Raw genomic sequence first — 22,832 nt, 5'->3', positions numbered from 1 at the left:
ATAAACTTTCACATAGTGAATGCTTTAAAGAGGCAGCAAGTTAGAAAACTAACAGTACTTGCAAATTCTAATAAGGTAATACATACTTTAAAACATGACAGTTAATAAATAACAAGAGAATTTACTAAGGTTTTAGGACTCTTAGAATAAACCATGAACAACAAATTCTGATGTTAAACAAATTGATTATATCAACTTGCAGAAAGGTGGCCTACCTCCATTTTGAATCTTCCATAACCTTAGGATTGTCGCCCTACAACAGAGTTAGGATTAAAATACAGCTGACTAGTAAAACATTGTTCTTCCCTTCCCTAAAAACTTTTACTGTTTCCCATATATTTTCTAGCTACCACCATAATACAATTAGCCTACCACTGGTGCAAAAGAGGGACACCCAGTACTAGTCTACCTATAGTGAGTGACTTCTAGACAGGACTGGCCTACTTGATCGTACAAAACTACATGCATATTCTAACCGTTTACTGGGAAGGTGTATTGAAGCCTAACGTAAACATTCACTTTAATTACTACAGGCAAACTAATGCATTCCTGTGTATCTCACTCATCTGATAAAGGTTGGGTTTACTTTTTTTCTTTGTATACTGCCACAGTTTACTCCCGGCTCACAGTTTGATTTTTGAAAAAGAGAAAAAAACCAAAAAGCTAATGAAGATGCATCTCACATTGGGCTCAGTCTACATTCTACAATAAAATGTCTTCGGTGTGTGATAGGAAATCTGAAACTTGATTGTTGGGCTTTAAAAGCTTCAGCAGTAGTTAAATGTCAGTCTGCTAGTGAACAATGAGCCAAGTGAAAGTTTCAAGGCTGGAAAGAGGAGGGCATAGATTACTTTTGCACCTGTTGTTAAAAAGAAAAAAGGTTGCAAACTCTAGCACAGGGGAGTGTTTCAGAGAGATGGCTCAAGCAATTTTGTTTCTTGCTTGCAAGCAGTAGATGAAAATAAAGAATGGGGTTGCCTTTCCTGATGCTGCTGCTAAACATATTGGGGTCACTTCTGAAATTCAACATCAGTCTCATGTTGCTTGTAAAGGAGATCTACAAGCAATAGCAAAATTAATTAAGGAAGACAAACATGACAGAAGCTGGGGCTAGAGAGTAACAGACAACTAACCCCTCCGCCACTGGGAAAGAGTCCACTTTCAGAGCTCTACGGCAGGACCTGAATCCCAGAACGCTCTCCACAGGATCTCAGCTTTTTCAGTGGCGAGAATTACAGGACTGAAGTACCTGGGAGTAGCAGAAGAACTAGGCTTCCTGTGGTCAGTTTTATATCTAATCTAGTCAGTTTAGCTGTTCAGCTTACAAGCCATGGCATAACCATAAATACTCTCCCTACAAGCATATTCAAGTCACCTTTTTTTTTTTTAGTAGAATAGCATCAACCCAACACAGATGAGATGAACCCTTCTCCACCCTGCACGTGTCAAACTTTAGAATTGTTTAACTCTCGTCTATACCTAAGGTATCATAAAAAGGAAACAGAACTGCATTACCTCCTACATATATACTGTCTATCCTGGTCAGGAGCTTTCCCACAAATAGGAGATCACCAACATTTAAGGGATCAAGAGCAATTGGGTGGATGCAGTGCAAGAAGTCACTAGTTACACAATACAGACTCACAGAATTACTGAGGTGGGAAGGCACCTCTGGAGATCGCCTAGTCCAACCCCCTGCCCAAAGCAGGGTCACCTGCAGCAGGCTGCTTAGGACCATGTCCAGTTGGGTTTTGATTATCTCCAAGAAGATGTAGTATTACATATTATAATAATACATTTAATACTTATGTAGTGTAACATCACTCATTACAAAAAGGGGGTTGTCTTTTTTTCTTCTCGTGTTCAATGTTTGTATTCTTCAGGAATCTCTTCATGATTAGTCATTGACTAGAAGTTAACTAATTTACCTGAGATGATTTACAAAAAAAAAAAAAAAAAAAGGCATGAAAGCTTCTATTAGCATACAAATTTTGTGCCACTGTGTGCTATTTAGGTATATACTGAAAGAGTCTTTCCCAAATAACTCAAGCTTCTAAGGCTACAATCTGGTTATAGAATCAAAATAAAACAGTGATTGAATAAAGCAGAAGGCACTTATTTAATAGTAGGTTTTAGAAAATGAAGTGATGGTCATACCAAATCTGTTTAAAGTTGCTTTAAGCAATAATTAGTCACAATATAGATATTTAGTCCTATTGACTAGATTGTCTGAGGTTGCCAAGATTAAGGAACACGTTGCAGTTGCATCCCTTCCATGGAAAATACATCTTTGTTAGAGACTTGTACTCAGGTGTGAATTTATTTTCACAAAATAGGGACTGCAGCTGCAATAAAGGTTTTTAATGGCTGAACTTTATAAAAGGGCAAAACTAACTCTTTTGTACTTCCCACTGAGAATACCCCATTAGCTGCTAAGAAAGGGCTGACAATGGATACAAAGACAAGCAGCCTGAGCAGCTGAAGTCAGATTAGAAAGAACTGTAATTTTTTACAGTAGGAGTATTTTTAGAACGAGTAGCTTTAGTCTGAGGATCTGATCCTCACACTGATGGTTTGTGGCTCCTTTTGTTTGTTTGCAAACTAAGCTTTTTCCAAGCATCGGAATTTGCTGGTACAAATCCATAGATTAAAAAAAAGCTTCCTTAGCCGGAAGTAATTTCTGGTAAGTATACTAGTATGTTGATGGATTAAGCCTCTTCTCCAAAATCATAAGTGACTAATACATTCCCTTCGTGGACCTCTTCATTAGAGAAATTTAACACTGACGAGTGAATGATCGACTACATGTACAGAACAAGAACGCAGGAAGTCTAAAACCAGAGTAATTTCAACTAAAAGAAGCTTTTAAAAGACAATTAACAGTCAAACCTATTCATGGAAAACATGATGCGTTATAAATACCTGCTTCATGTTCCTGCACCAAGAAGTATAAAAGAAATTGTGAAAGCAAGTGATCCAGAGGCTCTTGAGATTTGTGGGTTGTTTTTTGTGTTGGTTTGTTGGGTTTTGTTTGTTTTAGTTTTGTTTTTTTTAAAAAGGCTGTCCTTTGGAGAATAGCATATAAAGACCTGTAAACAGAGGTTGATTGTCCAAGCTTTCTTAACTGAATTTTGATTATTTTTTTTAAATGTAAAAAAAAAAAAAAAAAAGTTCTACTGTTAAACAGTTTTTGGTGAAACAAGCAAAACTTCTGTCCAAATGCATAATTCCACTTTTGATGCAGAACCTCACAGACAGCAGAAGAGTTAAGGTTTCTTTGTGTTTTGTAAGGTTAGTATCGCATCACAATCCAATAGAAGTCCCTTAATTTTTTCATGGAATTTCTCTCTGTACTGGTTGAAGTGCATAATGCTTTCTGGTTCTTCTTCAAACCAGAACTTGTCAAACTCATAAACCAGATAACCTGTGAAGAAAAGAAAATACAGATCTGCAAAAATAACCTCCACAATTTTCTGCCTTGATCTAGCTAGACCTAGAATGATCCTCTAGACTCTATTCAATCTCTTAAAGTAGGGACTGTCCCATCCTGGTCAACAGCAAGCTTTTGGACATTCTAATAATGAATAAAAAAATAAATCTGCAAATACCGAGTTCTCAGACTCCAGTCTCTAATATATAGAAAGCCACCCAAATTTATCCCTTAAATGTACATTTCTGTAGCACAGTGTTTAAGCATCAGGTGCATTTCCAATACCTGATCCAGAAGATAAACAGCTTGCTCTGGCAAATGAGAAAAGAGTGGAAACGCACTCCAAAAAAACTAAACTCTACCTTGTAGGCCTCCCCCTGGTAGTAGTCCGTACTAAAGAAGCTACAGATACTTACAGTAAAACTGATGGAAGTGCTCCATCTGTGGCAACCCAAAGACCATGTTGTACAGGTGAGACTTCAAAGCACCATTCTTAAGCAAGCTGTATGCCATTTCTGTCAGATTGATTCCAACTATTGCATAAGAATATCTGCAAACACCAATCATAGGTCACATTTTACCTTATAGATTGAAGGACTTAAAAGCTTCCCTGAGAGTCAATTTTTCCTATGATACTTGTTGACAAGCTGACTCCAGCCTACAGACCGGTCTTTCCATTCCCTGGTGCATACAACCATGTATATTATTTAAAAACACTAATTTCCTATACAATAGTATGGCAAATGCCTCCATTAGGCAATAATGAGACGGTAAGGCTTATAAACATCAACCTCAGTTTGCTCCTTTGAAATCATTAAATGTGCTGGAATATTAAAAATTGGACATCAAAAACATTGTTACAGTATAAATGGAATGGCCATCTCAACCTGGTCTTCCAAGCTAAAAAAAAAATCTGGTTTTCTGTTGCATGGTATAGAAAGTACTACAACAGAAATTCTTAAAGGACTATTAAAACAAGTGTTTCTAGGGGAAAGGAAAAATAAAAGGATTAATTTGTGTCAGTGATATGGGTATTTATTTGATCTAAATGTCTCGGATATCCTATTTGTGACCTAGTTGCACAAGGTAATATTATTTACAATTGAAGTTATGAAAGCCTCCCATTCTTGGTAGGTGACCGACTTAACTGGGGACTAGATGGATCAGATGATATACATAGGTTTACCAGCTTTCTTCTGTATCTGACTGGTTTTAGAGTGTATTTCCCTGTAAAATGAGCTAAATGTTTTAATATGCAAAGTTTTACAAAATGAAGTTGAACAACAACAAAACATCTATTTTTATATACTTAATACAGAACAGAAACCTAGCAAAAAAGGGACCTTAAGAGATAATCTATACCATCCCAACACAAGATCAGTAAGAAGGCAAAACATAAGTATTCATTTCTAAATCTAATCTAATCTAAGCCTATTACAAATAAAGCTAACTATGATGTTAAAGGTGTTCACTGTGTTAACCAAAGTCAGTATTTTGCAACATTTTTGTCTAAACAAGTCTATTCTGAGATGGGGGTGGGGGGAAGATGCACATAGTTCCCAGCCTGAAATTGATTTCTGTGTTCTGTTTCTCACACCTTTCTACTTTAGCCCTTTTTTCTTCCTTTAATGGAAAAAACCACAAATATTTTCCTGTTTACCTTCAGGACACATACTTGCAGTCTTCACATGAGCTCTTACACAGAACAAGCCAGAAAAAGTCATATAGAGACTTACCCCAGCTTTGGGTGATTTGAACGAGAAAGGATCTGACGAGCTTCATTGGTGTAATGCTTACTAAAATACCTGTCAGTTTAAAACAGGATCTTCCATTACTTTTTTTTAAGTTCTTATTAAAAAAAAATATTAATGTGTTCAACATCAAAATGTATAGCTTTAAACTAAAGCTGAATACTACTCTGTACTGAAAAATGGCACAAAATGAAAACCAAGGAAAAGGTAGCAAATTAAATTCTATTCAGCATGAACTAATACAGTAAAAAAAAGATAAAAATCATTGTGATCTGAACATCAAATATTAAGTTCACCCAAGTCCACAAAATACCTTAGCAAAGTTATGCAAACCTGTTTATTTTTCATGACAGTAATGAATTCAGGAATTTCAAAAGCTTTTGACAAGTTACTTTCTAAGTTATAACCTATCAAATCTATCATATGACAACAAAAAAAAAATACAGTGTCTTGGGCAACTTTCTGTTCCTCCCCTCACTTGTTGGCCTCTACCCAACCACACATTTACAGATGCGCAGCCATTAGACATGTTGACTTATTTAGAAAATACTGTTTTCCACATTACAGAAGCCACCATTTCTATTTGCTTCTATTCAGTCTTTATTACAAATAGCACTAACTAGAGAAAATTCATAGATATTGAAAATTAATTACAACGGAAATGAAATACTTCTTTTCACTTACACCAGATTCACTAAGCCCAGCAGGCCCATTCCTCTGAAGTCTGTTTTGGGATCATCACCTTGGAAGCCAATGTCACACCACTGCTTGGTGATTCTGGCCTTCAGATTCTCATGAGGCATCAGCAAATTCCAAAGCTGCACAAATATGCTTCCATGTTATGCACAGCTGCTAAAGTATTCCAAGTCACATAATTCAGAACACTTGCTGCTGCACATTAGAAACCATTCACCAAGGAATAGGATACAATCTGCATGCTGTTCTTTTTCTATTAGTGTCAATCTGGAGTCATACTACAACGGCTTATTTCAGCAATTACAAAACTTATTACATTTAACGTTAAATGCGGTAATTTCCCTTCATGGGCAAAGCCACTGTATCAATACCAAAGAAACAAAGACTTCTCTCACTTCAGAAATTAATTTAGGCATAATTTTATGATAGAACAGCTATAAACTGAAACAAGTGAATGCTTACTTAACACGTCAATGTTGGGACTTGCATAGCAAGTTGACATAATTATGAAATGCTAAGAAAGTGACAGGCTAATATATTTGCACAGTAGAAGCTATTTAAAAAAGCCTCAAGCAGTATTATATTATTTGCTCGCTATTATTTATTGTTACCTAAAATACATTACTGATAGTTTTTATCTTCCAGCATTAAACTATCCTCTTTGACATTGACTGGGATGCAGTAATAAGAGAACACTGGTGTCATTTTTTTCATTTAGTAATTACTGGTTTACAAAGTTAGAGATATGCATAAGGTTAAATATCTTTTTAGTTATGATCCTTCAGTGACCTGTTACAAAATTATTTTGCTACTTACATGTTGTTGTTATGTGTGATTTCACACAAAATATTCCCAGTGCAACTCTAGTTTACTAATTTGCTTTGCTTTGATGTTGTATTTTAATGCAACACTTCTATAATGGCTTACCAGTTCACAAGTAGAAAAGAGCTTTAAATAGGCCAGCTGGTAAGAATACTACCAATAAATTAAGTTCATTCAAGCTGTTGGACTTGGAGGAAAAAAACAAACAGCTTTTGTATTTAAAAGATTATTTTCACCTCAATTAACTGTTCCTCGTGTTCTTCGTTATCTGAATCATACGGGACCTTCCTCAGATTTTCCACATTCAAATAAAGTTTTTTATAACCTGATATCTGCAGTAAGGATATATGCAGATTTGTCTTAAACCTGAAATAATAACAAAACACCACACAGAAGCTATTAAAGAGGTGTAGTTAGCCATAAATTCTTGCTTGAACTACCAGATAAGACCCTTCTTATGTCAATGCAGTGTAAACACTAGAATTAAGAACTGCTTTATGTTTATCCTTCCAACTACAGCATATTCGTTAAGTATACTGCTATATGGATCTTATTTCTACTTTAAAAAAAACAAACAAAAACCTCTAGGTGATTCCAGTGCTGCACAGTCAGGCCCTATTCATTTAAATTATGGAAGAAAAAAATAACTTGGCTACAATCTGTGATGACGCAAGAAAACGCGGTATATCATCCTGACCCCTTCACCTACCAAACTTTTTATAAGTCTTAAAGTGAAAGTTTGTCAGAAATACCTACAGCTTCAAAGAAGCATTTCATTATTTAAAACTGTTGACTATTCACAATTTTTCCTCTCAATTGCTCATAATTACTTACGCAGATGAATGCAAACAGTAATCAAGCATCCCTATACTCTCAAATATAGCTAAACAATTACATAGTTCACGTAATCAATCTATGAAATAATCATACTACTTAGAAACAAGGAGTAACAGAAAGGACTTGCAAGATAGAGGTGCAGTTATCCCAAATCCATGTCAATTAAAATTTTGCAATTTATTTTCTAGAACTGAAGAGGACATAACCATACTTGATTTTCTAATTTCATTCTAAAGATTTGTGCTGCATGGTCTAAATATTGTGTGACTTTAAGCAACTGCAAGAACACACCAAGAAGTCAGAATTATCTGCCACGAAGAACTTATGTTCGGGTTCCAGACGTACCCTGTATCCTTCTGTTCAATTTTCTTTTCTTTCATTACATCTTTGACACACTTCTCCACTTCAGCTTCCTCAACGTGTACAGCATTTCTTAAAACCTAGGAAATGCAGTAAAAGACTTCATGAGGAATGCAGAAATCGATCATCTACTTTATTCTTATTTCTCAACATTTGTATACCTGCCATGTTTGTATCCTTTACCATATGAGAACAGTCAATTTATTGCAAACATTTACAATAAATGGGCTCAAATCACATATAAAAGATCTGCCATAATTACACAAAACCATGATTTGTAACTTTATCAGACTGTAAACAACATTTACACGGAAGTCCCCTAAAGAATAAAGAAAAAGCTTGAGAGTTGCCTAGTCTAGGCTCTTGTTTGCTTTCAAATGCCGAACTGAAACATGTTCTGCCTAATCCAATTGAAAGAAACGTAGCTATCGAGGAGCAAAACTGATAAAACTTCAGTAAGGAAATAATGCTTTGCCATTAGGACACAGTGAACTAACGAGGTTGAAGTTTCAATGCTCGGGTGAAACAAAAGAACTTACTCTAAGATACTGCTATTCTGCAGTCTTCTAGAGTAAAGGGCAAATACTAGTAATGATAATTATACGCTGCCCACCTAAAATCGCTTCACAACAATTTAACTTCATCTTCTAAACTTTTTATGGTCACAATGCATTCTTTAAGGCAATTCATGCTAACACCAAAGCAGCTTCATTTCAGTAAAGCAACAAGTTAACTCTTTTAAAACTGAACATTAATATATTTGATATAATCATTTAATTAAGAGATGCTAAAAGACCCACCCATACTGTCCTCTCCTGCAACAAAGACACTTGTGGCAGTTACTAGTATTCTCTCTCAACATCACACTGCAGTGATCAGCTAGAAAAAGGGAGAATGTAATCGCCTCACTGTCTAAAGAGGATAAGTTTTGCTCAAGACATACAAATTTGAGGGTTTAAAGTGTTAGCTTACAGCTAACTGCTACAGAACAATTGGAATGAGCTTGTCAGTTAAATGTCTACCTGCAAACTGGCATTACAATTTTTTTTCAACAATTCATGATACTACTGTATATACTGCATTCGATTGATTTATCCGTATCATTTATCTATATCACACTTCTGGTTTCTACAAAAACAGCAAGAAAGATTGCTGTGACAGGGAGAACTGACCCTCTCCAAGAACAGAATCTCTGTATAACAACTTGTCTGACTCTTGCTGCTAAAGAGCAGGTAAACTTTCAGAGAGATGGAAACAAACATTTGAAGGGACATGGGGTGATTTTTGAGAAACCTTGACTAACCCTAGCATACAGAACCCAAAATGCTGTTCTGTCCTCTTTGCCGTTTATTCTTTTATTTTCCTCCACCCTCAAAAAGTAAATGCACGTGTTCTTTCCTGGGATCTGTCTCTGAAAGAAGGTTTTATTACAGTTTAATCTCTAGCATCTTTTACCTTATTCTTTGATGATTCCAGTGAATGTTCTGCAATACAAAAAAAGTAAACGTCACAGTTAAATTGAACTGAATTGTTTTAAATAATTGACAATGGGTGTTCTTGTGGTGTGTAAGCATTATAAAATTTTGCATCCCTTTTTATACATGTAATTAATCAAAAATTACTCAATCTTAAAATCCACGTGTATCAGGTAACTGAAAGTCTTCATTTACACAGATTTATAATCCTCGAGTACAATGCCAAGAATAGACTTGGATTTTCTAAAATGCTGATCAATGACATGTACAAAAACAAAGACAAATTTGAAAAGGTGTCAAGACAAAAGTACGTCTTTTGATTTTTTTTTTCCATTCTTAGAACCATTTTTGTGTTTATTACTGAGGGATAAGGACGCAAAGTCACCTCCTCAAGCTATTGTTAAAACGGCACAAAAATAGAAGTAGTTTCTTAAATGACTATTTTGGATCAAAATTCTGCATCAAGCAGAATTGTGCATTTAATCACTTTTCCTCCCTTCACCCCCAAAAAAGTGCATTCCTGTCTGTTCCGCGTGGCTTTTTTAACAACAGGATGGTAAAAACATACACAAAGTGACAGGAAGACCCTGGGGAAAAACACAAGACTTCCAATTCACTCTTTTGAAGCCAACTGGAATTACCATCGCAAGCAGGCAAGGCAACTAGCTCTGGCATTCCAATTTAAAATTCTCATGGAAGAGCCAGGAAGGAGGGAAGGGTGAAAACGCGGTGCAGGGGAGGGACACCGCGCTCGGGACAGGTACTGGTTTCCAACCACTGCTACTGACGAGGTTTCTAAAGCTCCAACCCAGTCCCCCTGGCTCAGCACCCTTCATTACCTATGCTCAGCGTCCGCTGCGCACCTGCCTTCGAGCCCTCGAAGACGCGCTGCAGTTCACATTTCCGAGTCAGCAGCCTCAAGACCCACTTCAGCCAAAACCGAAAGTAGTTGCTGTACAGGAACCCCCAGAAGTACACCAACATCTTCTGCGTGAGGAAAGCGAGAGACCCCCATCACCACCACCACCACCCGCACCCCTTAGCGGGAGGCTCACGGCGGCGGCAGCCCCTGACGAGACCCGACGGCCGATAACACCCCCCTCCTCCTCCTCCTCCTCCTCCTCCTCCTCCTCCTCCTCCTCCTCTGGGGATCGGGGGGGCAGGCAGCCCCCAGACCGGGTTCCCCTCAGCCCCGCGCCGCCCTCACGAGCCGTTAACGGTCAGCGCCCCCCCCCCGCCCCTCACCGCGAGGGCGGGCAGCCTGCCGGCGCCACGCCCCAGCCCCGCCCCGCGGTGAGGGGAGCGGACCGGACACCTGCCCCGGCAGCGCCGAGCGCCGCCGCCCCGCGCCCACCGCGGCGGTGGTGGCGGCGGCGGCGACTTAGCGGCGGCCGGCCGCCCCCCGCATCCTCCCGCCGGAAGCCGCCTGCCGCCTTCGCCGACCTGGAAGTGATCGCCGGGCGGAAGTTGGCGGTTGGGAGGGTTCTTCCCCGTCCCGGTGGCCGTTAGCCTGAGGCGCCGGTCGGGGCGGAGCGGCGCTCCCCTTTTCCCGAGGCTGTCGCGGCGCGGCTGCCTGCCTGCCCGCCCCGCTGAGGGCCGGCGGGAGCCCCGGGCAGGCTCAGCCGCTGGCCGGTGCGGCTGCCTTCCCTCTGCGAGCGCCTTTCCCTTCTCAGGCGACATTGGCTCCGGGCAAAGGCTGACGGGAGAGCCATCTTGGGCTGGCTTGCGGCCTAGCTGGGGTGAAGCACCACCCGCCCCAAAAGCATGGAGGCTTCGGCTGCCAGGCCGGTGTCGGAGGCGCAGGCTGAGGTGACGGGCATGCCGCCCCTGGGTCGTGGCGCAGAGGCCCTCACCCAACACGTTAGCCCCTCGGGTTGTGCCCAGCGCAGGCTCGCCAGCGGGGACGCAGCGTTCCCGCTTCAGGGCTGACCCCGGCGCTAACCGGGAAGTTGGCACAGGCAGCCCAGCTCGTACCCAGGCCAAAATATCAGTGTACCATCTCACTAGTTAACACCTTTGGCTCGTGGTGGTGCCTTACAAAACATGGTTGGAGAGCACTTGTGCTTGTTCTAAGCGTTGGCAAGGCCGTGCTCGGAGGCTTGTCGCTCGCCTCCGCTACAGCCGAAGGCAAGGCTGGTCGGAAAGGTGTTACGGATTTAGTCGGGCTGGATGCTTTTAAGGAAGGGTCCCGCTTTGCTGTGGATCCTGCTTTGCCATTGCTGAATGGAGGTTCAGCCTAAGTGTTTAATTTCGCTGCGGTCAGTGCTTCCATTGTATTATAATTAATGGTTACTTCAGTAAACACGGGGTTGAGCAGTTCCTTTGAGGACAGCAGAAGGAATTCCTGTTCCTCTAAATTGTATGCAAAATTTGGAGGGTTGACAGGGAGCTGACAGACTTGCTTGACCACATTCTGATACGGTTTTTAATGTGAGGAAATTGAAGTACCTTTTACAGGAATCAAAAGCCACACAGCAGGTCTGGTGGCCTCTGTCCTACAGAGTGTTTCAGGGGGTGGACCAACACATTTGGCATCCTCCCTTTGGAGTTTTACACTCGTAGGGGTGCAGAGTTTCATGTGGGGTAATCACTGATGCGTGAACTTCAATTGTTTGCAAAGCTGATTCCTACTCTTAAAAACTATGAGGAGAGATGGTGCAAGAGGCAGCAGGTGGTAATTTTTTTAAGTGTAACTTCTTAAGTGAGTAATCTGTCTTTTAAAACGTTGGAGGGCTACTGGACGAAAATAAACTAAAGAATTCTAAAAACTATTCTTGCTTGGTGATGGGATGTCATGATGGTTCTGTCACATTACCTACATACATGTCAGTCCAAGATAGCCAAAAAACAGAAAATCTCTTGGTAAAAATACCAAAGATCCAGTGCCTAAGAACTGATAAAAGAAATTGGAAGAAAGAAATCTGTCTGCGTTGCAGGACCTGGGTAATCTACAGCTCCCACCTAGCTTGTATGGGAAAACTCTGATCAAATCATCCAGACCAGGAAAAAAAGATTGCCCTACACCTCCCATCAATTTGGCAGATCACTGCTGCTGGGGTGTTTAGACATGGCTAGGCTGAAAGCTTCTTGTCGGGAGAATCCTGGCTTCAGCAGCTGCGGGGTGTTACAGTTAGATGTTGGGAAGGCAGAGGAGTTGTAACAACATGAAGAAATGGAAGGATGGTCAGGTCCTTGCTGTCGGTCTTTATGCCCACGTGTGAATTGCTCCAAGATAGTTCATTAGGAGCATGAGCTACCGGAATTACTTAGGAAGTGCAGCAGGTGCACCCTTAAAGTGTGGGTCTGTGCAAACAACACTGAGAGAAATTTGTAGCTGCTGAGACTTTTGTTGATGTATACCAAAATAAAACTTTCCTACTGCTTCAAGAGTTTCACTTTCCGTTGCATCTTTTAATGGATTAAGTAGCTTCGTATCAATATGAATGTTTTTTCCTGTTATTTATACTTACATAGAAATTCCTTTTTGTATGGATTGTTAAGAACCGAAGCAACATCTTCTTCTACTACAGGTTTTGGAATTTTTTCCCCCTCGTATTTTGGTTTATGACAGTCTTAAACTTTACCGTAACAATAAATACAGGCAGTACACGATCGTTGTTTTCTCAGTCAGTTCTCTTTGCTTCCAGTCTCCAGGACCAATGTGTGGAGTATCCGGTGTTGACAATACATTTGCACCATACTTCTTTGTGTTGTAATTAGACTTGTTGAGGTAAGCGTGAAAATTTTTAAGGCCTTGTTTTAAAGCACTTCTTAAATGTAGAGTTTAAAAGACTCAAGTTTTAATCTAGCCTATACTTTTTTTTGCTCATAACATGTTTTCTTAAATCTGTATTTTAAAGTAAAATCTGTAACCAATTACATTTATTTAAAAATATTAAAGCGTGCATTTTTAACAAGTTTTTTCACAGCTTTTTACAACTTGTTAATAAAAAGATACAGAGTTTATCTACTGTAAGTAAGGCAGGAGATAAAGGTGATTATGACAAACTCTGTAATTTCAGGTGCATTAATTTCTCTTGAGGCTCCAAACTTGGTCATCTTTTTCAGTGTATAATAAGCAAGTGCAAACACTTGACTTAAAGCTTCATCGGGTTCTTTACAGAGCCGAGTGATCCAGCAGTGACCATGTTTGATTTTACACAGGTGTTAGGACCTGAATCATGCAAGATGCTTCTGTATCATCGTGTTCAGTCAATTCATAAATTCTACTAGGACAGTCAAAAATATAAGGTGGTAGCTCAGGAAAAAATGTTCTACCTTCCTCTTTTTGTGTTCAGTAGTTGTCTTCCAGTATTACCTTCACAGAGACTTTGGTTGAAGGAAAGATAGTGACCTACTCTTTACCTTTTAAAATCACATTTCTTAGGTGGCAGCGGGGCAAATAAAAGGGGACTTTAACCAACAACATCAGCTGGACCTCTGCGCAGTCAGAAAGCTTTCCACGGCAGCAACTATTACCTGTTGTTACTGGTAGTTATTCTTGGTTCACGTACGACACCTTGTAGATGAAGGACAGCTGCAAGCCACATGCAAAATAATCCATTACTTGTTTCACCCACGAGCCTGTTATTTTGTCAAAGATTAAAATCTTCCTTATCTCTACTCCTGCTTACACACAAATGTGTGAAAACAGTATCGAAAATGTAAGAAGACACTCATCTTAGCAAGAAAAGACTGTTACAAAGCATGAGGACAAGCCTAGAAACTTCTTTCTTGCAGCTAAACTGCCTCGAAGGAACTAGTCCATTGAATCGCTTGCCTAGTGTAAGTATTAGAGGTTACTCAGCAACATGTTCTATACAGTATTTTTAAAGATGATCAGTTTGCCAAAAATGCAGAAAGTCTGCTGCTGGCAGATAAAACTGGTCTGAAACATTTAATGCCCCCAGAAAAAACCTGCTCATCTTATTCCAGTTGTACATAGTTCTCAAGCATGTGAAATAACATATGAAGAGAGCACTGGGAGGGAGGTATTAGGAAAGCATGAAGCAAGTAAGAGGGTCTATTTGCAAGTAGGTCCCAAGGCGGTGGAAGTTCATGACACCTTCAATGATCGGGTATTTTGATTTTTTTTTTTTGGGGGGGGGGGGGGGGGGGGGAATGGGGATGGGACACAGTTAATGCACTACCTCATCAAAAGTTAATGCACTGGTCTAAGAAGTCAGCATTAAGTAAATGATCACCACAACTCAGCGTGGCTGAGTAACTGCATCTGCTTTAGAGTCAGCCCTTAATAAATAACATCTAATGCATTCAGTGGCAGCCTCCACAGATGTTCCCTGTGCAGTGTGTGTTCTTAGTTTCTGGAAATATGTGATGTGGGGGTTTTTTGGTTCTTTTCCTTGCTGCCTCTGAAAATAAGCTAAAATTAAATGTGTGTTAGATTTCTGTTATTCTTATCTTCAGTAGCCCTCCTACTTGACCACATCATTTACATGTTCACTTTGGCTTTGTAACAGATAAAACACTGGCCAGTCAATTAAAAGGAATTTTAGTCATTACATTTGACATTTAATGTTTATTTGTTCCTCTTAGTTCTAAAACTCTATATTACTGCAGATGTGCCAAAATCTATATTGATCCTCCATTAAAAGCAGTGTCTTGAGCTTTTAGTTTGTTAACTTGGAGAGGGAAATGCTGATGGGGAGGCAATAGCATAAGAGGATTGAGTCATGATCACATTGGTTAATATGAACATTTACAAATACATATTCAGAGTGTAGCTTAAAGAAGAGTCATCAGTAAAAATATCAAAGATACAGTCAGAAACAGAAGGAAGAGAGAAGTTTAGAGTAAACAAGTGAGGTCAAACTTGAGGTTTCACGGTGATTCATGGAGCCATACTCAGATTTTTAGTTCTCCATTTGTACACTGATGCAGGCTACTAGCAGTCTCCTGCATTATTAATGAATAATAACATTTTTAAATGAAAGTAATTAGTAAACAGAGAAGTAAACCCATCCATATCATCATTCAGACACAGGAAATTTACACTAACCTTGCAAGAGCAGCAATGTACAACTTGGGGAGTCTAAGATTAACTTTCCAAAAAGGACATCGTTACACTGTTGGTAGTATAAAGAGTGGCACATAAAGGCAGCATTCACATTAGGGGTCCAGCGTGCTTGTGTCTGGTCACCAGGGTTATCGGATTTTGGTTTGCTTTACACAACACTATTCCAAATGATTTAGGGTTTTGGTGTAAGACGAGATGCGGTTGTTAAGTGAACAAACAGAGAAAAGGAGGGAAGAGATATTGTATTAATAATACAAGCATAGTTTCATAAACCAAATTATATAAAATACTCTATCCTTTGGGTAAACAAGGTAATAAATAATATATATGCTAGTCATAAATTAAGGAGGTAGGTAACAGATTAGGTAGCAAAGAGCTTACTGCTCCTATCAGCTGACCAAGCCCCATATTGTTTCTGAAGTTGTGCTTTAGCTTTTTGCATCACAGAAGGGGAAGCCCTATTTTGTTTACGGCAGGTGTGGAATGGTAGGTTTGTGAGCAGGTGAAGAACATGTCAAAGTGAAAGCCACCGACTACCTGCTGATCAGGTATAAAACGCAGAGCCCTTTTCTCTTACAAAACATAGGTGGTTCTATTAGAACTGTGTCCCTGTAACAGCTTCTGGGAAGCTCTGTAAATAAGATGTCCTTTCCCTTTATAGACTATGTTCTAGAAGGCGTGTTCTAAATGGTGACTAATTTTTTGTTTGCTTGTGGATTGCTGAGGACTGAAAAAGGAAAGGAGGTGTGCCTGCTGTAATGGGAAGGCACGTGTGTGAAGCAGGGCACGATGGCCAAAGTAAAATGCCTTTACCGGCGTACGGGTTAGATTTCGCAGCTGCCTTCCCTACTTTTTCTTTAAAGATGAACCAAAAAGCTTTGGGTTTTTTTTAATCCGACTGTGCTGAACACGCGTATTAGTACGGGTTAGATTTCGCAGCTGCCTTCCCTACTTTTTCTTTAAAGATGAACCAAAAAGCTTTGGGTTTTTTTTAATCCGACTGTGCTGAACACGCGTATTAATTGTACGCTGCGGCTTGGCTTCCCGATACGATCTTATAAGCACTATGCAAACCAACGCAGCGTTGGCTTTAGATGAAGAGCGCGCGGACAACCGTTGGGATGTTGGGACTTGGGCTAACCGGCACCTCCTGCCCAGGTGCCGGCCCGAGACGGTTTTCGCTGTAAAAAATAGAGCCTACGCTTGCCGCAGTCGAGGTTTTCTTCGGCTCGGACCCTAGCACCGGGAGGACTAACGCCGGTGGAGGGCTCTGCCCGGCTTTGCAGCGTGGGGAATGGGCGCGGGCGCTCGTTCGCGGGACCGGTGTCACCCGTGGGAAAGCCCGGCGGCGGGAGGAGCGGCTGCCACCGCTGCCGGGGCAAGGCGGCTCTGCCCGGCGGGGAAGCGGGGTGCTGGGGCGGGAGGGACGGCACCGGGGCATGCCCTCCCCCGCTGCCCCGGCCCCCTTCGGCGAAGGGGCCGGCCCGGCCCGTCAAGGTTAGCGCGGCGCGGACACGCCCGGCCGGCAGTTGCCGGGCCGGCGGTTGCCCGGGCGGAGGAGGGCGGCGGCGGCGCGAGGCTGAGGCGAGGCTGAGGCGAGGGGTCAGCGTCCCGCCGGGCGATGCGGCGCCGGCACGGCCCGCTCCTGACGGCGCTGTGCCTCGGCGCCGCCTTCCCCCTGCTGTGGTACGCGGCGTGGCAGGGGAGCCGAGGTGAGAGCGGGCACCGGCCGCGGGGGGGGACGGGCCAAGCGACGAGCCGCCGGGACGGGCGGGCGGCACCTGCTGCTTCCCTCCCGTCGGGGGCAGCGCGGCTCTGGGGCTCCCTTCCCTCACTACCCCGCCGGTAAACGGGCGGCTGACGGGGGAGCGGGGCCGTGCCGGCGAGGGGCGGCGAGCTCAGGGCAGGGGCGCGGGCGGCGGCGGGGCGCCCCCGTCCCCTCTCTCCCGGAGCTCCGGCCCTCCCGCCCGGCGGTGGAAGGAGGGGGCCGGTAAGGGCCGGCGGGGCTTGGCCCCGCGTCGGGCTGAGGGTGCGGGTCTCGCCCCTTCCCACCCCGGGGTCGTGGCTTACGGGCACCGGGTGAGGAGCTAGCGTAAGAGCTGAGGGGATCGGATGCTCGGGTCAAACCTGTTCGATTGAAAAAAAAAAAAAAAAAAAACACAAAAAACCCAACACAAAAAAAACCCAAACACCACCCGCATTTAAGAAGCGGTTTTAATAGAAGTTCCTCCAGCGTCCTGCGTTAGGATGGAAAGAACGAGGCCCAAGGTGACTGCCGTGGCTGTCGCTGCTTAAGTGTTTTTGTTTTGGGTATTACTCGGGGAGGACGAAGCGGCATTACCCATTCTGCAGTTGTATTTGTGCCTCGCGTACGGTCGCTTTTCCGTGCGCGTGTTTGCGGCACCGGGATGCAATGTTCAGTCCAGAGAAAAAACACCTGGGTTTTTATCTTTCCATTTATAAACTTTACAATTCCATCATAACTTTTTAGGTGGGACAAGTTGGATAGATCTACAGGAAGCCGTGTCTAAGATTCTCTGAGCCTACGCAGGAAAGATAAAACTGGTGCTCTTTTCCAAAAATAAACTAGAAGATCTGTCCAGATAGTAGGGCCTCGGAGGCCTGCGGACGTGCCTTGTTAATGTGACTGTTTCTTTGGGGTGAGGGAGAGTGAGCAGAGCTTTAAGTGCTTCCTATATACACCTTTAGAAAAGGTCTGGGTTTATAGATGCAGAAGAATTAGAATAAGCCGATTAGTAATTTCTGGGCTGAATGCAGAACTCCAACTAGCTGTTAGTTTAATTATATTGTTTCTCTAACGAATAGAAGTGGCAGTAGAGATCTCGGCCCCACAATGGAATACTGAATAGAGTCGAGACAGTGCTGATCCTCCTGCCTTTATTGTTTCTTGTCAACCGTAGGGTTGTTTATCTTACAACACTTGACTTTTCTCAGTGGCAATCCTGCTAGGAGTGAGGAAGGAGAAACAGAAGTAGAAGCAGGGTGTGTCTTAAGAAACTAAGATCGAAGAGATTATAGAATGAAAGCGTTTGTCCCATCCCCAGTTACCAACCATATCACCATGTTATCTTGTAACTCCTCGTTAACTGAAATTCCATTTTCATTCCGCTTTCTTTTTGGCCTTTCTCTGCTGGCCTTCCATGCTGGGGTGTTTGGCTTTGAGGGTTTGGTTTTTTGTTGGTTTTTTTTTTTTTTTTTGGGGGGGGGGGGGGGAAATATGTGTTGTGGTATACATGTATATGTGTTGTTTTAACTTTTCGCTTTCTACAGTTGCCTCCTCCACCACAGTAAACAGAGTAACTAATTCCTCTCAGATGGTGTCATTTTCCTAATTATTGTTGTTACCACCTGTTTTCTTCACAAACCTTTAACGATTACAAATGTAAATATGTAGCATTCAGAGACACATTCTCACAAGCTTGGTAAATCTTACAAATGTGTAAATGAAAGAGTTGTTACTAGTAACTAAAGGAGGAGGTAACAGCACTTTGTGAATGACTTTGTACTAAGTTTATTTGGCTGGAAAGCTAGTCTTTGCTCCAGAGTGGTGTTAGAAGACAGAAGCCTTCTGCCCACCCACCCCAAAACCCCCAAGAACAGCCATATGTTGTTACCTTTTCCAGGGAGGCAGAAGCATTGGGAGCAAACCAACTCACCTTCTGTTGTTGCCACACAGTATCTATTTAAGAAAGTGGTTTAAATTAATCTTTTTCTCTGAAAACAGGCAGATACCTCCACTTAGATATTGTTAAACCTCTCTTCTTCCCTCCTGCGCTACTGAACTTGCCTCTCCGCTGACATGCCTAGCGCACTACAAGAGTTCCCACTTTTCTCGCATCCCGAGCTGCAATGTTTGTTTTCTTTTCTAATGCCCTTTTCACTTATCCCACCAGTTACTGAGAGGTCAAATACTCTCTCAGCTTGTCAGCTCCCATCCCTTTCACTCATTTGTCAAATATTCTTCTCTGGTTCATTTTCTTCCACACACTTGTTACATCTCCACTTCAGTTTCCTTCTCTGCTTCGCCCATTAAAATATTTAGGCTGCTCTTGATCTTTGAGTACAGCATATCGCATGAAGCAGCAGTAGTCTATAGTATTCCCTCTGGTTTCCATCCAGTTATTGTTTCTTGGATTGTCGTGACATTGGGACAGCAAATAATCTTTTTTGTTTGTTGTACAACTAGGACAGGGCATACTAGCTCAAGAGTAGTGGTTTTAAGTACTTCTATAATATGAAAAGTATCCAATAGTGCTGCAAAATATTGTTCAGTTCGTCTGCAGTCTCAGAGCCTTTCAGCCCTTGGGTATTAGCTTGAAGTGTAAATCGGGTATTGGATCTGTCCAGATTTCTGTGCAAATAAAAATCAATAGCTTAAGCCAGTGACCTTTAAACACCTTGTACGAAGGGGGCTAGCCAGCTTGAGAAATTTGAGTTGAAATGTGTTTGCTGTCAACGACAGCAGTAAATAATTGGATTTTTGGTACTGCTTCTAACTACTCTGTGCAGTCTGAGTGTTGACTTGCAGTTCTGAGAATTGAGTACAGGTAACTTGAACTGGCATGGCAGGTAAGATGCTCCTGTATCATTCATGCACTTAAAAATGAAAGTTCAGAGTCTACCAAAGCCACTAGACTTCAGCTATTGTGGATAATTGTGGATAATATTATATACATTTTCACTATCCTTATAAAGATATTTTCATTCTCACTTTTTCCATTGCTTTATAAATATAAGCGGAGGTTTCATTTTAAATAGGCTGACATTTTAGTGAAAGGAAAAAAAAAGAAAAAAGAGATAAACTAATGACAGAGACAATTGGTTATCACCGGATCTTCAGCAAAGCCTGATACCGTCTGTCTGAACTTGCATAGTGATTCCTTCAACATCCTCTAGAGTGCTTGTGAACACAGGCTGCTATTAGAAAATAATCAGATGGACTGCTGTAGCAATACCTGTTCCACGTCCTGCATGGTTTTACTGTGAGTTTTTTGGTCCCTCCCCAGGCCCCAAGCAAAACCTGTCTGAAGCAAAGAGTTTGCATCCAAGTATAGGAAAGGGTGTTTTCAGGATGATGCAGATGTTCCTACCAAGGTGCAGCTGAGTTACAATCCACTTGGCAATTCACCTGACCAAAAGTATTTGCTCTCATATGAATACCCTTCATATAGATTTGTAGTTATGGAAAGCAGTATACAACTTAGAATATACGTAGTGATTTTCTCACACAGTTTTAGCAACTGTTTTCCATGTAAATATTAATCGACAAGAAATACTACATGTATACAAAAATATGACAGTAAAAGTAAGGAGGTAGCAAATCTTCCCCCCTCCTCCCCCCACAGTTGAAAAACAGTAAAGGAGAAGTCAAGAGTGCATTATACACTCATTATGAACTTGCATAAAGCTTCTTCAGAGGAAAGACTATTCCTGAATAAAAAGAAACTTTGGTGTCTTGGCTGAATAACAGTGAACAATGAATTTTTCAGAAGTCACAGCAATAAGGTATATCAGATGATCTCACATGGCAGCACTTCATGTTGCTTGTAGGGGTTACCAGATTAGATCTCTTTGAATTGATTTGTAACATGCTGCTGCTGCCTTCACCTAAATTCGTGGCATGCTTTATCCAAGTAAACTAAAACTAAGCTTTTTCTGGAGGTTAGGAGAAAGCGATGCTAAAATATGATGTCACAAGGACCTAAGCATGTTAATATATACATGTTGAGTCAAACATTGTGAAACCTGGGTTTCTTTAGTTATTCCTTTGTGGTGGGGTGAAGAAGAGAGAAACTCTTCGTACTTATTTGCATTCACAGAAGTATACTTAAAGTTTATCCAATTGTTTAACGTATTCAGGTTTTCATTATTTCACAAAACTTCATCAGGAAAAGGGTTACAAAGAGTTAAAAAGGTATTTCTGATGAAAGTAATTTCTTTGCAGTTGAAATACAGTAATGTACATGCTAGCCCAATCAGCTGATTACACTTTTATTTCCAATAATCTTCAGCCCACAGTGTGACGCTGTGCTTCAGGTGGCCAACCCAACTGCTCCTGCTGTGCACCCAAGTGCAGGTTCCCAGGAGATTCTGTCATCTGTGATGGAGATCTTTGCAGGTTTCCTCTCCGGACCCAACTGGCACACTCCGGCTCAAAGCTTCAATTAAATAGTGGCAAATTGACAGATTTGATAAGGAGTCTTGAATTACACCATTCTCACTTCAGCCAATACAGCTTATCCAGATTTATGAACATGCAGAAGCCAAATTTCCTGCCTTCTCTAGGCCTGTTAGGCTGTGTTTAACCACCATTTTCCCCAGTTGTCCCAAGTGACTGGTGGGCTACATCTTCCCTCCTTTCCTTCAAGCATACATTTCCTTCCAGCGGAACTGAGAGCATACAGTTGTTATTGCACATCCAGGTTTTGCCCCAACAGGCAGTCAGGATGCGGCCAAAATGCGCAGCATGGTAAGGGAAGAGTTTCTCCAGTCCACTGATTGCTTACTCAGTTGCTTTTCATAGTTCTGCATTTAGGTATTAAAAAAAAACCCCGTACGACAACCCCAAATGGGACTTAAGACTCAGTATTTACTGATCCCAAATTTTATATCAAAATTCATATCCAAGACTTATGAAAGCTGTATAGTTTTACTGGCTTCTTAATGTCTAATTTACTAAACTACGAGTCTGCTGCTTCTTGCAGTTACTTCAGGTGGAATAGTGGCTGCCTTGTCCTCAGAAGTAGAGGAACTGAGTCATAAATCCTATAAAGATTTGGGTACAAAATGAGACTAGTTACTGTTGTTTTTTGTAGAGAAAGGGATAGGAAACATTTCAGACCTCTCTTTGTTTGCTGTGCAGTGTCTCATCACAACCTGTACTTTAACAAGTGTAAACAGATGACCTTCACGCTTTCCCAGTGTTGCACACTGAGTCTTGAGGAATACAGTTTTATCCAGAAATACTTTAGTTAGTGGCTAGGCATTTAATTAAATGTGTGTATAAATGAGTGATTGTTGCTACAACAGGCAGAACGGTAAAAATATTTAAAATACTAACCAGAATGAAGCAATAACCATTGCTTGAAGTGAATGAGTACTTTTTATTTATCTGATAAAGGCCATATTCAAATCAGAATTTTCCACTGCTATTAAGAGCCTATATTGTGCTACTGACATTACTATGTTAAAACCAAAGTATATCAATTACGGGCAAACGCCCTGCAATATCCATTCAATTTATATATTTTTCCACTTATTTTAATACTATTGCTTTCCTATGTAGTGATATTCTGACTGAATGTTTTAAGATCACTTTTTGCTACATTCTAATATAGGAAAAGCCTCAGATCTAAAATGAGGATTGCTTGCCAACATTTAAGAAAATATTATTAGAACTTAAG

At 41.3% G+C, this 22,832-nt stretch overlaps 2 protein-coding genes across 6 annotated transcripts in view; one reads left to right on the top strand and one right to left on the bottom strand.

Annotated features, from left to right (window-relative positions):
* Positions 1 to 640: 640 nt before the first annotated feature.
* ELMOD2 (ELMO domain containing 2) lies at positions 641 to 10,808 on the bottom strand. Of its 3 annotated transcripts, none has more exons than XR_007507746.1 (9): positions 10,211 to 10,447; positions 9,352 to 9,380; positions 7,882 to 7,976; positions 6,936 to 7,065; positions 5,866 to 5,999; positions 5,167 to 5,235; positions 3,847 to 3,980; positions 2,923 to 3,424; positions 641 to 1,928 (listed from the first exon to the last, which is right to left on the bottom strand). XR_007507746.1 is itself a non-coding variant. In XM_049814695.1 (9 exons), the coding sequence occupies exons 2-9, from the start codon at positions 10,353 to 10,355 to the stop codon at positions 3,267 to 3,269; spliced, it is 894 nt and encodes a 297-aa protein (XP_049670652.1). In that variant the 5' UTR covers positions 10,356 to 10,358; positions 10,687 to 10,808; the 3' UTR covers positions 641 to 3,266. The 3 variants fall into 3 exon arrangements, 2 of the variants coding, with proteins under 2 accessions (XP_049670652.1, XP_049670653.1); XM_049814695.1 differs by adding an exon at positions 10,687 to 10,808 and having other exon boundaries at positions 641 to 3,424; positions 10,211 to 10,358; XM_049814696.1 differs by adding an exon at positions 10,691 to 10,792 and having other exon boundaries at positions 641 to 3,424; positions 10,211 to 10,358.
* A 6,173-nt stretch (positions 10,809 to 16,981) lies between these two features.
* Positions 16,982 to 22,832, top strand: part of MGAT4D (MGAT4 family member D) — a 43,192-nt gene continuing 37,341 nt past the window's right edge. For all 3 annotated transcript variants that reach the window (XM_049814692.1, XM_049814690.1, XM_049814691.1), the window contains exon 1: positions 16,982 to 17,120. In XM_049814692.1, coding sequence (XP_049670649.1) covers positions 17,030 to 17,120 — 91 coding nt within the window. In that variant the 5' untranslated portion in view covers positions 16,982 to 17,029. The remainder of the gene's footprint in view (positions 17,121 to 22,832) is intronic.

Source organism: Accipiter gentilis, chromosome 12, assembly GCF_929443795.1.
Source record: "Accipiter gentilis chromosome 12, bAccGen1.1, whole genome shotgun sequence".
Lineage (NCBI taxonomy): Eukaryota > Metazoa > Chordata > Aves > Accipitriformes > Accipitridae > Astur > Astur gentilis.
Note: the sequence above shows the minus strand (reverse complement) of the source record. Positions and strands in the feature narration are given on the sequence as shown.

Excerpts from the sequence above, each read along its gene's own strand:
- ELMOD2 (XM_049814695.1), bottom strand. The coding sequence starts at position 10,355 with ATGTTGGTGTACTTCTGGGGGTTCCTGTACAGCAACTACTTTCGGTTT. Across the intron at positions 5,236-5,865 it reads CTGGGCTTAGTGAATCTGGT|GTATTTTAGTAAGCATTACA; the intron begins GTAAGTGAAAAG and ends TTAAACTGACAG. Across the intron at positions 3,981-5,166 it reads TCAAATCACCCAAAGCTGGG|ATATTCTTATGCAATAGTTG; the intron begins GTAAGTCTCTAT and ends TGGTGTTTGCAG.